At 46.7% G+C, this 11,880-nt stretch overlaps 2 protein-coding genes across 2 annotated transcripts in view; both read right to left on the bottom strand.

The window, feature by feature from the left end:
- Positions 1–6,105, bottom strand: part of LOC140375889 (protein inscuteable homolog) — a gene marked incomplete at its 3' end in the record, with an annotated part of 30,435 nt that extends 24,330 nt beyond the window's left edge. Inside the window, exon 1 of the mRNA XM_072461934.1 lies at positions 6,060–6,105. Within this exon, the coding sequence (XP_072318035.1) occupies positions 6,060–6,100 (41 nt within the window). The remainder of the gene's footprint in view (positions 1–6,059) is intronic.
- Positions 6,106–9,753: 3,648 nt separating this feature from the next.
- Positions 9,754–11,880, bottom strand: part of LOC140375888 (protein inscuteable homolog) — a 32,397-nt gene continuing 30,270 nt past the window's right edge. The window contains exons 6-7 of the mRNA XM_072461933.1: positions 11,824–11,880; positions 9,754–9,774 (exon numbers count right to left, since the gene is read on the bottom strand). The exon at positions 11,824–11,880 is cut by the window's right edge and continues 57 nt beyond it. Coding sequence (XP_072318034.1) covers positions 9,754–9,774; positions 11,824–11,880 — 78 coding nt within the window. The remainder of the gene's footprint in view (positions 9,775–11,823) is intronic.

Below are 11,880 nucleotides of genomic sequence, written 5' to 3' on the forward strand. Positions count from 1 at the left end.
ACGCCCACATGTGTCTGAGGACAGTGTCCCCTGGAGGACGCCCACGTGTGTCTGAGGACAGTGTCCCCTGGAGGACGCTCACGTGTGTCTGAGGACAGTGTCCCCTGGAGGACGCTCACGTGTGTCTGAGGACAGTGTCCCCTGGAGGACGCTCACGTGTGTCTGAGGACAGTGTCCCCTGGAGGACGCTCACGTGTGTCTGAGGACAGTGTCCCCTGGAGGACGCTCACGTGTGTCTGAGGACAGTGTCCCCTGGAGGACGCTCACGTGTGTCTGAGGACAGTGTCCCCTGGAGGACGCTCACATGTGTCTGAGGACAGTGTCCCCTGGAGGACGCTCACATGTGTCTGAGGACAGTGTCCCCTGGAGGACGCTCTCATGTGTCTGAGGACAGTGTCCCCTGGAGGACGCTCACATGTGTCTGAGGACAGTGTCCCCTGGAGGACGCTCACATGTGTCTGAGGACAGTGTCCCCTGGAGGACGCTCACATGTGTCTGAGGACAGCGTCCCCTGGAGGACGCTCACATGTGTCTGAGGACAGCGTCCCCTGGAGGAAGCTCACATGTGTCTGAGGACAGCGTCCCCTGGAGGACGCTCACATGTGTCTGAGGACAGCGTCCCCTGGAGGACGCTCACATGTGTCTGAGGACAGTGTCCCCTGGAGGACGCTCACGTGTGTCTGAGGACAGTGTCCCCTGGAGGACGCTCACGTGTGTCTGAGGACAGTGTCCCCTGGAGGACGCTCACGTGTGTCTGAGGACAGTGTCCCCTGGAGGACGCTCTCGTGTGTCTGAGGACAGTGCCCCCTGGAGGACGCTCACGTGTGTCTGAGGACAGTGCCCCCTGGAGGACGCTCACGTGTGTCTGAGGACAGTGTCCCCTGGAGGACGCTCACGTGTGTCTGAGGACAGTGTCCCCTGGAGGACGCTCACGTGTGTCTGAGGACAGTGTCCCCTGGAGGACGCTCACGTGTGTCTGAGGACAGTGTCCCCTGGAGGACGCTCAGATGTGTCTGAGGACAGTGTCCCCTGGAGGACGCTCACATGTGTCTGAGGACAGTGTCCCCTGGAGGACGCTCACGTGTGTCTGAGGACAGTGTCCCCTGGAGGACGCTCACGTGTGTCTGAGGACAGTGTCCCCTGGAGGACGCTCACGTGTGTCTGAGGACAGTGTCCCCTGGAGGACGCTCACGTGTGTCTGAGGACAGTGTCCCCTGGAGGACGCTCTCTTGTGTCTGAGGACAGTGCCCCCTGGAGGACGCTCACGTGTGTCTGAGGACAGTGTCCCCTGGAGGACGCTCACGTGTGTCTGAGGACAGTGTCCCCTGGAGGACGCTCACGTGTGTCTGAGGACAGTGTCCCCTGGAGGACGCTCTCGTGTGTCTGAGGACAGTGTCCCCTGGAGGACGCTCACGTGTGTCTGAGGACAGTGTCCCCTGGAGGACGCTCACGTGTGTCTGAGGACAGTGTCCTCTGGAGGACGCTCACGTGTGTCTGAGGACAGTGTCCCCTGGAGGACGCTCACGTGTGTCTGAGGACAGTGTCCTCTGGAGGACGCTCACGTGTGTCTGAGGACAGTGTCCCCTGGAGGACGCTCACGTGTGTCTGAGGACAGTGTCCCCTGGAGGACGCTCACGTGTGTCTGAGGACAGTGTCCCCTGGAGGACGCTCACGTGTGTCTGAGGACAGTGTCCCCTGGAGGACGCTCACGTGTGTCTGAGGACAGTGTCCCCTGGAGGACGCTCACGTGAGAGAGAGAAGTGGAGGTAAACGCTGTGTTTTTCAGATTCAACACAAACATGGAGGACTTTCTCAGAACTGATCCAGGATCATCATCCTCTCATCCACACAGAGGTCAGAGGTCAAACAATCCATGTATAACAAAGGCTAAAGAGGTTATCGCCATGGCAACTACAGCTCCATCATGTGACTGTCAAAGTCTGAACAAACTAAGCTTCATTTTCATGTAAAGACTTTGACAATTGGACTGTTTAGTCCTGGTTTAGACCTGGTTTAGACCTGGTTTAGTCCTGGTTTAGTCCTGGTTTAGACCTGGTTTAGTCCTGGTTTAGTCCTGGTTTAGTACTGGTTTAGTCCTGGTTTAGTCCTGGTTTAGTCTGGTTTAGTCTGGTTTAGTCTGGTTTAGTCCTGGTTTAGTCCTGGTTTAGTCCTGGTTTAGTCTGGTTTAGTCTGGTTTAGTCCTGGTTTAGTCCTGGTTTAGTCTGGTTTAGTCTGGTTTAGTCTGGTTTAGTCCTGGTTTAGTCCTGGTTTAGTCCTGGTTTAGTCTGGTTTAGTCTGGTTTAGTCCTGGTTTAGTCCTGGTTTAGTCCTGGTTTAGTCCTGGTTTAGTCTGGTTTAGTCTGGTTTAGTCCTGGTTTAGACCTGGTTTAGTCCTGGTTTAGTCCTGGTTTAGTCCTGGTTTAGACCTGGTTTAGTCCTGGTTTAGTCCTGGTTTAGTCTGGTTTAGTCTGGTTTAGTCTGGTTTAGTCCGGGTTTAGTCCTGGTTTAGTCCTGGTTTAGCCCTGGTTTAGTCTGGTTTAGTCTGGTTTTGTCCTGGTTTAGTCTGGTTTAGTCTGGTTTAGTCCTGGTTTAGATTTGGTTTAGTCCTGGTTTAGTCCTGGTTTAGTCCTGGTTTGGACCTGGTTTAGTCCTGGTTTAGTCCTGGTTTAGTCCTGGTTTAGTCCTGGTTTAGTCCCGGTTTAGACCCGGTTTAGTCTGGTTTAGTCTGTTTTAGTCCTGGTTTAGTCCTGGTTTTGACCTGGTTTAGACCTGGTTTAGTCCTGGTTTAGTCCTGGTTTAGACCTGGTTTAGTCCTGGTTTAGTCCTGGCTTAGTCTGGTTTAGTCTGGTTTAGTCCTGGTTTAGTCTGGTTTAGTCCTGGTTCAGACCTGGTTTAGACCTGGTTTAGTCCTGGTTTAGTCCTGGTTTGGTCTTGGTTTAGTCCTGGTTTAGACCTGGTTTAGTCCTGGTTTAGTCCTGGTTTAGTCCTGGTTTAGTCCTGGTTTAGACCTGGTTTAGTCCTGGTTTAGTCTGGTTTAGTCCTGGTTTAGACCTGGTTTAGACCTGGTTTAGTCCTGGTTTAGTCCTGGTTTAGTCCTGGTTTAGACCTGGTTCAGACCTGGTTTAGTCCTGGTTTAGTCTGGTTTAGTCCTGGTTTAGTCCTGGTTAAGACCTGGTTTAGTCCTGGTTTAGTCCTGGTTTAGTCCTGGTTTAGTCTGGTTTAGTCTGGTTTAGTCCTGGTTTAGTCTGATTTAGTCCTGGTTTAGACCTGGTTCAGACCTGGTTTAGTCCTGGTTTAGTCTGGTTTAGTCCTGGTTTAGTCTGGTTCTGACCTGGTTTAGTCCTGGTTTAGTCCTGGTTTAGTCCTGGTTTAGGCCTGGTTTAGTCCTGGTTTAGTCTGGTTTATTCCTGGTTTAGTCCTGGTTTAGTCCTGGTTTAGTCTGGTTTAGTCTGGTTTAGTCCTGGTTTAGTCCTGGTTAAGACCTGGTTTAGTCCTGGTTTAGTCCTGGTTTAGTCTGGTATAGTCCTGGTTTAGACCTGGTTTAGACCTGGTTTAGTCCTGGTTTAGTCCTGGTTTAGTCCTGGTTTAGTCTGGTTTAGTCCTGGTTTGGACCTGGTTTAGACTTGATTTAGTCCTGGTTAAAACCTGGTTTAGTCCTGGTTTAGTCCTGGTTTAGTCCTGGTTTAGTCTGGTTTAGTCAGGTTTAGTCCTGGTTTAGTCCTGGTTAAGACCTGGTTTAGTCCTGGTTTAGTCCTGGTTTAGTCCTGGTTTAGTCTGGTTTAGTCCTGGTTTAGTCCTGGTTTAGACCTGGTTTAGTCCTGGTTTAGTCCTGGTTAAGACCTGGTTTAGTCCTGGTGTAGTCTGGTTTAGTCTGGTTTAGTCCTGGTTTAGTGCTGGTTAAGACCTGGTTTAGTCCTGGTTAAGACCTGGTTTAGTCCTGGTTTAGTCCTGGTTTAGTCTGGTTTAGTCCTGGTTTAGACCTGGTCTAGACCTGGTTTAGTCCTGGTTTAGTCCTGGTTTAGTCCTGGTTTAGTCTGGTTTAGTCCTGGTTTAGACCTGGTTTAGACCTGGTTTAGTCCTGGTTTAGTCCTGGTTTAGTCCTGGTTTAGTCTTGGTTTAGTCCTGGTTTAGACCTGGTTTAGTCCTGGTTAAGTCTGGTTTAGTCCTGGTTTAGACCTGGTTTAGACCTGGTTTAGTCCTGGTTTAGTCCTGGTTTAGTCCTGGTTTAGTCTGGTTTAGTCCTGGTTTAGACCTGGTTTAGTCCTGGTTTAGTCTGATTTAGTCCTGGTTTAGACCTGGTTTAGACCTGGTTTAGTCCTGGTTTAGTCCTGGTTTAGTCCTGGTTTAGTCTGGTTTAGTCCTGGTTTAGACCTGGTTTAGACCTGGTTTAGTCCTGGTTAAGACCTGGTTTAGTCCTGGTTTAGTCCTGGTTTAGTCCTGGTTTAGTCTGGTTTAGTCTGGTTTAGTCCTGGTTTAGTCCTGGTTAAGACCTGGTTTAGTCCTGGTTTAGTCCTGGTTTAGTCTGGTTTAGTCCTGGTTTAGACCTGGTTTAGACCTGGTTTAGTCCTGGTTTAGTCCTACTTTAGTCCTGGTTTAGTCTGGTTTAGTCTGGTTTAGTCCTGGTTTGGACCTGGTTTAGACTTGATTTAGTCCTGGTTAAAACCTGGTTTAGTCCTGGTTTAGTCCTGGTTTAGTCCTGGTTTAGTCTGGTTTAGTCAGGTTTAGTCCTGGTTTAGTCCTACTTTAGTCCTGGTTTAGTCCTGGTTTAGTCCTAGTTTAGTCCTGGTTTAGTCTGATTTAGTCCTGGTTTAGACCTGGTTCAGACCTGGTTTAGTCTGGTTTAGTCCTGGTTTAGTCCTGGTTTAGTCCTGGTTTAGTCCTGGTTTAGTCCTGGTTTAGTCCTGGTTTAGTCTGGTTTAGTCTGGTTTAGTCCTGGTTTAGTCTGATTTAGTCCTGGTTTAGACCTGGTTCAGACCTGGTTTAGTCTGGTTTAGTCTGGTTTAGTCTGGTTTAGTCCTGGTTTAGTCCTGGTTTAGTCCTGGTTTAGTCCTGGTTTAGTCTGGTTTAGTCCTGGTTTAGACCTGGTTTGGACCTGGTTTAGTCCTGGTTTAGTCTTGGTTTAGTCTGGTTTAGTCTGGTTTAGTCTGGTTTAGTCCTGCTTTAGTCCTGGTTTAGTCCTGGTTTAGTCTGGTTTAGTCCTGGTTTAGTCCTGGTTAAGACCTGGTTAAGACCTGGTTTAGTCTGGTTTAGTCCTGGTTTAGTCCTGGTTAAGACCTGGTTTGGTCCTGGTTTAGTCCTAGTTTAGTCCTGGTTTAGTCTGATTTAGTCCTGGTTTAGACCTGGTTCAGACCTGGTTTAGTCTGGTTTAGTCCTGGTTTAGTCCTGGTTAAGACCTGGTTTAGTCCTGGTTTAGTCCTGGTTTAGTCCTGGTTTAGTCCTGGTTTAGTCTGGTTTAGTCCTGGTTTAGTCTGGTTTAGTCCTGGTTTAGTCCTGGTTAAGACCTGGTTAAGACCTGGTTTAGTCTGGTTTAGTCCTGGTTTAGTCCTGGTTAAGACCTGGTTTGGTCCTGGTTTAGTCCTAGTTTAGTCCTGGTTTAGTCTGATTTAGTCCTGGTTTAGACCTGGTTCAGACCTGGTTTAGTCTGGTTTAGTCCTGGTTTAGTCCTGGTTAAGACCTGGTTTAGTCCTGGTTTAGTCCTGGTTTAGTCCTGGTTTAGTCCTGGTTTAGTCTGGTTTAGTCTGGTTTAGTCCTGGTTTAGTCTGATTTAGTCCTGGTTTAGACCTGGTTCAGACCTGGTTTAGTCTGGTTTAGTCCTGGTTTAGTCCTGGTTAAGACCTGGTTTAGTCCTGGTTTAGTCCTGGTTTAGTCCTGGTTTAGTCCTGGTTTAGTCTGGTTTAGTCTGGTTTAGTCCTGGTTTAGTCTGATTTAGTCCTGGTTTAGACCTGGTTCAGACCTGGTTTAGTCTGGTTTAGTCCTGGTTTAGTCTGGTTTAGTCCTGGTTTAGTCCTGGTTTAGTCCTGGTTTAGTCCTGGTTTAGTCCTGGTTTAGTCTGGTTCTGACCTGGAGGGCGAGGAGCAGGTGGAGCTGTGAGGAGACGCCATCGTCTGGATCTAGAACAGAAAATAAAAATCACACTTTTGTGATTAAAACACATTAGAGTGACAGGAGTGACAGGAGTGACAGGAGTGACAGGAGTGACAGGAGTGACAGGAGTGACAGGAGTGACAGGAGTGACAGGAGTGACAGGAGTGACAGGAGTGCATCGTCTTTGGGTCCAGAGTGTATTTGTCTTTTATACTTTTATCTCTCTCTCTTCTCTCTGAGAAGTGCAATACTGTCATACCCATGTGCAATACTGTCATACCCATGTGCAATACTGTCATACCCATGTGCAATACTGTCAAACCCATGTGCAATACTGTTATACCCATGTGCAATACTGTCATACCCATGTGCAATACTGTCATACCCATGTGCAATACTGTCATACCCATGTGCAATACTGTCATACCCATGCGCAATACTGTTATACCCATGTGCAATACTGTGATACCCATGTGCAATACTGTTATACCCATGTGCAATACTGTCCCATGTGCAATACTGTCATACCCATGTGCAATACTGTCCCATGTAAAATACTGTTATACCCATGTGCAATTCTGTGATACCCATGTGCAATACTGTTATACCCATGTGCAATACTGTCCCATGTGCAATACTGTCATACCCATGTGCAATACTGTCCCATGTAAAATACTGTTATACCCATGTGCAATTCTGTCATACCCATGTGCAATACTGTCATACCCATGTGCAATTCTGTCCCATGTGCAATACTGTCATACCCATGTGCAATACTGTCATACCCATGTGCAATACTGTTATACCCATGTGCAATACTGTCATACCCATGTGCAATACTGTCATACCCATGTGCAATACTGTGATACCCATGTGCAATACTGTTATACCCATGTGCAATTCTGTCCCATGTGCAATACTGTCATACCCATGTGCAATACTGTCATACCCATGTGCAATTCTGTGATACCCATGTGCAATACTGTTATACCCATGTGCAATACTGTCCCATGTGCAATACTGTCATACCCATGTGCAATACTGTCCCATGTAAAATACTGTTATACCCATGTGCAATTCTGTCATACCCATGTGCAATACTGTCATAGCCATGTGCAATTCTGTCCCATGTGCAATACTGTCATACCCATGTGCAATACTGTCATACCCATGTGCAATACTGTCATACCCATGTGCAATTCTGTCCCATGTGCAATACTGTCATACCCATGTGCAATACTGTCCCATGTGCAATACTGTCATACCCATGTGCAATACTGTCATACCCATGTGCAATACTGTCATACCCATGTGCAATACTGTCATACCCATGCGCAATACTGTTATACCCATGTGCAATACTGTGATACCCATGTGCAATACTGTTATACCCATGTGCAATACTGTCCCATGTGCAATACTGTCATACCCATGTGCAATACTGTCCCATGTAAAATACTGTTATACCCATGTGCAATTCTGTGATACCCATGTGCAATACTGTTATACCCATGTGCAATACTGTCCCATGTGCAATACTGTCATACCCATGTGCAATACTGTCCCATGTAAAATACTGTTATACCCATGTGCAATTCTGTCCCATGTGCAATACTGTCATACCCATGTGCAATTCTGTCCCATGTGCAATACTGTCATACCCATGTGCAATACTGTCCCATGTGCAATACTGTCATACCCATGTGCAATACTGTCCCATGTAAAATACTGTTATACCCATGTGCAATTCTGTGATACCCATGTGCAATACTGTTATACCCATGTGCAATACTGTCCCATGTGCAATACTGTCATACCCATGTGCAATACTGTCCCATGTAAAATACTGTTATACCCATGTGCAATTCTGTCATACCCATGTGCAATACTGTCATACCCATGTGCAATTCTGTCCCATGTGCAATACTGTCATACCCATGTGCAATACTGTCATACCCATGTGCAATACTGTTATACCCATGTGCAATACTGTCATACCCATGTGCAATACTGTCATACCCATGTGCAATACTGTCATACCCATGTGCAATACTGTCATACCCATGCGCAATACTGTTATACCCATGTGCAATACTGTGATACCCATGTGCAATACTGTTATACCCATGTGCAATACTGTCCCATGTGCAATACTGTCATACCCATGTGCAATACTGTCCCATGTAAAATACTGTTATACCCATGTGCAATTCTGTGATACCCATGTGCAATACTGTTAAACCCATGTGCAATACTGTCCCATGTGCAATACTGTCATACCCATGTGCAATACTGTCCCATGTAAAATACTGTTATACCCATGTGCAATTCTGTCATACCCATGTGCAATACTGTCATACCCATGTGCAATTCTGTCCCATGTGCAATACTGTCATACCCATGTGCAATACTGTCATACCCATGTGCAATACTGTCATACCCATGTGCAATTCTGTCCCATGTGCAATACTGTCATACCCATGTGCAATACTGTCCCATGTGCAATACTGTCATACCCATGTGCAATACTGTCATACCCATGTGCAATACTGTCATACCCATGTGCAATACTGTCATACCCATGCGCAATACTGTTATACCCATGTGCAATACTGTGATACCCATGTGCAATACTGTTATACCCATGTGCAATACTGTCCCATGTGCAATACTGTCATACCCATGTGCAATACTGTCCCATGTAAAATACTGTTATACCCATGTGCAATTCTGTCCCATGTGCAATACTGTCATACCCATGTGCAATTCTGTCCCATGTGCAATACTGTCATACCCATGTGCAATACTGTCCCATGTGCAATACTGTCATACCCATGTGCAATTCTGTCCCATGTGCAATACTGTCATACCCATGTGCAATTCTGTCCCATGTGCAATACTGTCATACCCATGTGCAATACTGTCCCATGTGCAATACTGTCTTAATTAATTAATATTCTGACATAATGTCAATCATATTGGTGCATTATTATCTGTCCATTTAACTGCTGTAAATAAATGTTACTTTTGTTACTAATATTATTTTAGGCCCGAGCGCCACAAGTTGGCAAGAGGACTATTAATCTCATAAGGCCGTGTGAAGCACGGCTGCGAAAGTGCACGTAGTGCGCACGAAATCGAGCGCGAAGCGCTCGCCCACTTCCAAACACTCACTAACGCACTCCTTCACTCAGACACGCCCCCTGCAGACTAGTTAGTTGTAGGAAAATGGAACATTACCGTTGTAAACGGGCGAAGCCCGTGCAAAAGTGGCACTAAACGAGCACTTGACATTGAGATGACGAGCGCTTCGCGGTCGTCATCTCAATGTAAAACACTCGTTTGCTTTAAGTGTCTCACCAACACGTTCCATCTCTTGCATGTTCCGTTCATATAAACATGTGATGCAAAAATGTAACATTATTACTGTTTAGAGGGCCAAAAACACAAAGTGGGCGGAGCCCACTCAAAATTATGGAAAGTACCCGTCAGTGACCAGGGACCCACACCATGAGGGAGGAAAGCGCTCGCTCTTTCCGAAAATGTATAGTTTATGACATTTGAAAAATGGGAAACATTGTTTTCGCATCGGAATATTATTCGGCCCGAGCCCCAGCAGGGCGGAGGGCCTATTGCTCCCGCAACGCTGCCAAAGGCAGCGTTGCAACTGTCAGACTGTGCCCCGTGGCCCCTGGCAAGTCCAGTGAACTAGCCCATGCCGAAGGCATGGATCATGCATACTTACTCCTGCTATGACAGAAATATTCTTCATCGCTTTGAGCTCTAATTTGACCCCCTGAACATGCTCAAAAACTCACCAAACTTTGCCCAAAATTCAGAATCGGCGAAAAATTTGATTTTTTCTGGGCCATTTTTTTTTCCGTTAAAAAATGGCGCGACAGCGCCACCGACAAAAGTCAAAATACATTGCGCCTATGGGAGACGCCCCGAGGTCAACTTTGGCGTAAAGCTACGAAATTCGGGACACGCATTCCTCTCGTGAGGACAAAAAAAAATAATCATTGTGGCCACGCCCCCAGACTTACCCTATGGCCGCCATCTTCCTTTGAAAATGAAAACAGGCTGTGTTAGCCATTTTGTTCACGTCAAACTTTGACGAACTCCTCCTAGGGCGTTTTGCCCACCGACTTCAAAATCGGCGTACGTCCTCTGGACAAGTGGGACATCTAAAGTTATTACAATTTTTGGTATTCCTTTTACGGTCTGTGTGCGGCGCAGCCGCAAAGTTGGACAACTTATTTTGGATAATAACCTGTTTCCATCCACCTCTTTGGCCCTGTGCACACTGTAGTAGCGCGAGCGCTTTCCGAAAATGTATAGTTTATGACATTTGAAAAATGGGAAACATTGTTTTCGCATCGGAATATTATTCTTTCTTCTTCTTCTTCTTCTCGGGACAAACCCCCCTATTTTTCACCCAGTGACATTGACGAAAAGTCACAAAAATGTTCACACCTCTAAAAATCGTGCCTCTACATTCTGGCCATTTCCCTTTTCTAAAATAAAAAATGTACCAAAAATGCATTGAGAGATGGGAAACGACCCCAAAAATGTCTGATGGTAGAATCATGAAATTTGGCGCAGAGGTAGATGGCGACAAGAGAAGTAAAAAATATTATTACGGCAACGCCGTCCGCCCAACCAAATGTCGGCCATATTGCTTCAAAAATGGCTAATTATGACTTGGGAGTTTTTCCAAACATCGTACTTTTATGAACTCCTCCCCCTCAGGGCGTTGGCTCTAAAAAGCTGAAATTGTGTGAAAATGCTCCTGAGGAGTGGGACATCAAAAGTTATTCAAATGACATTGACCCTGTCACGGTCTCTGAGCGGCGAAGCCACAAACTGTAGCTCGAATTTCAGAAATCTCCCAAATTTAACATTTCTGCCGTTTGCGCAGATAAAGTCCGAATTGCGTCAAATTAGAATCAGTTGTTAAACTCTTTGCCCTAAACCTACTTGAAGTGAAATAAATTAATTTGGAGCCACAGCGCCCCCTACAGATTTTATATGGAGGTTAAATGTTTAGTTTTGCGAAATTATATGAAATTTGACACAAAACTCAATTTTAGCCCCATCAAAAAAGTCAATGAGACTCATGTCATAATTGTTATGTCGTTGCCGTAGCGATGACCAAAACCTCCCATGTTATTCCAATGGGGAAATCACCAGAACATGTTTACACTTTAGACTTTCACAAACTCCTCCCCCTCAGGGCGTTGGCCCTATTAACCTGAAATCTGGTGAGACTCATCTTCAGGACCATCAAAAGTTATCCACATTTTTATTCTAAGAGTCACGGTGTCTGTGCGGCAGAGCCGCACATTTTGCCAAGAATTCAAAATAAAATGTCTTTTTGATGTAAAACAAAGTGAGAAGATGTGACAGCGTCACAGATTCAGCAGTAGATGTAATAAAAGGACAATTGGGGCGCGTTAGCCACGCCCCCTCCTCCCTCTCTCTCTCTCTCTTCTTTCTCTCTCTCCTCAGGTGGAATCCGTCCCTGCGAAGGAGGCTGCAGTACCTGCTCTGGCCTGTGGGGGCGCTGTACCTGAGGCTGCAGTACCTGCTCTGGCCTATGGGGGCGCTGTACCTGAGGCTGCAGTACCTGCTCTGGCCTGTGGGGGCGCTGTACCTGAGGCTGCAGTACCTGCTCTGGCCTGTGGGGGCGCTGTACCTGAGGCTGCAGTACCTGCTCTGGCCTGTGGGGGCGCTGTACCTGAGCGATGATGCTGCACAACTGAGGTCCGTCTTGAGTCAGACTGAGCAGAGATGA

The sequence above is a fragment of the Eucyclogobius newberryi genome, unplaced genomic scaffold (assembly GCF_026437365.1).
Source record: "Eucyclogobius newberryi isolate DKJ021-1_F unplaced genomic scaffold, fEucNew1.0.hap1 SCAF_346, whole genome shotgun sequence".
NCBI lineage: Eukaryota > Metazoa > Chordata > Actinopteri > Gobiiformes > Gobiidae > Eucyclogobius > Eucyclogobius newberryi.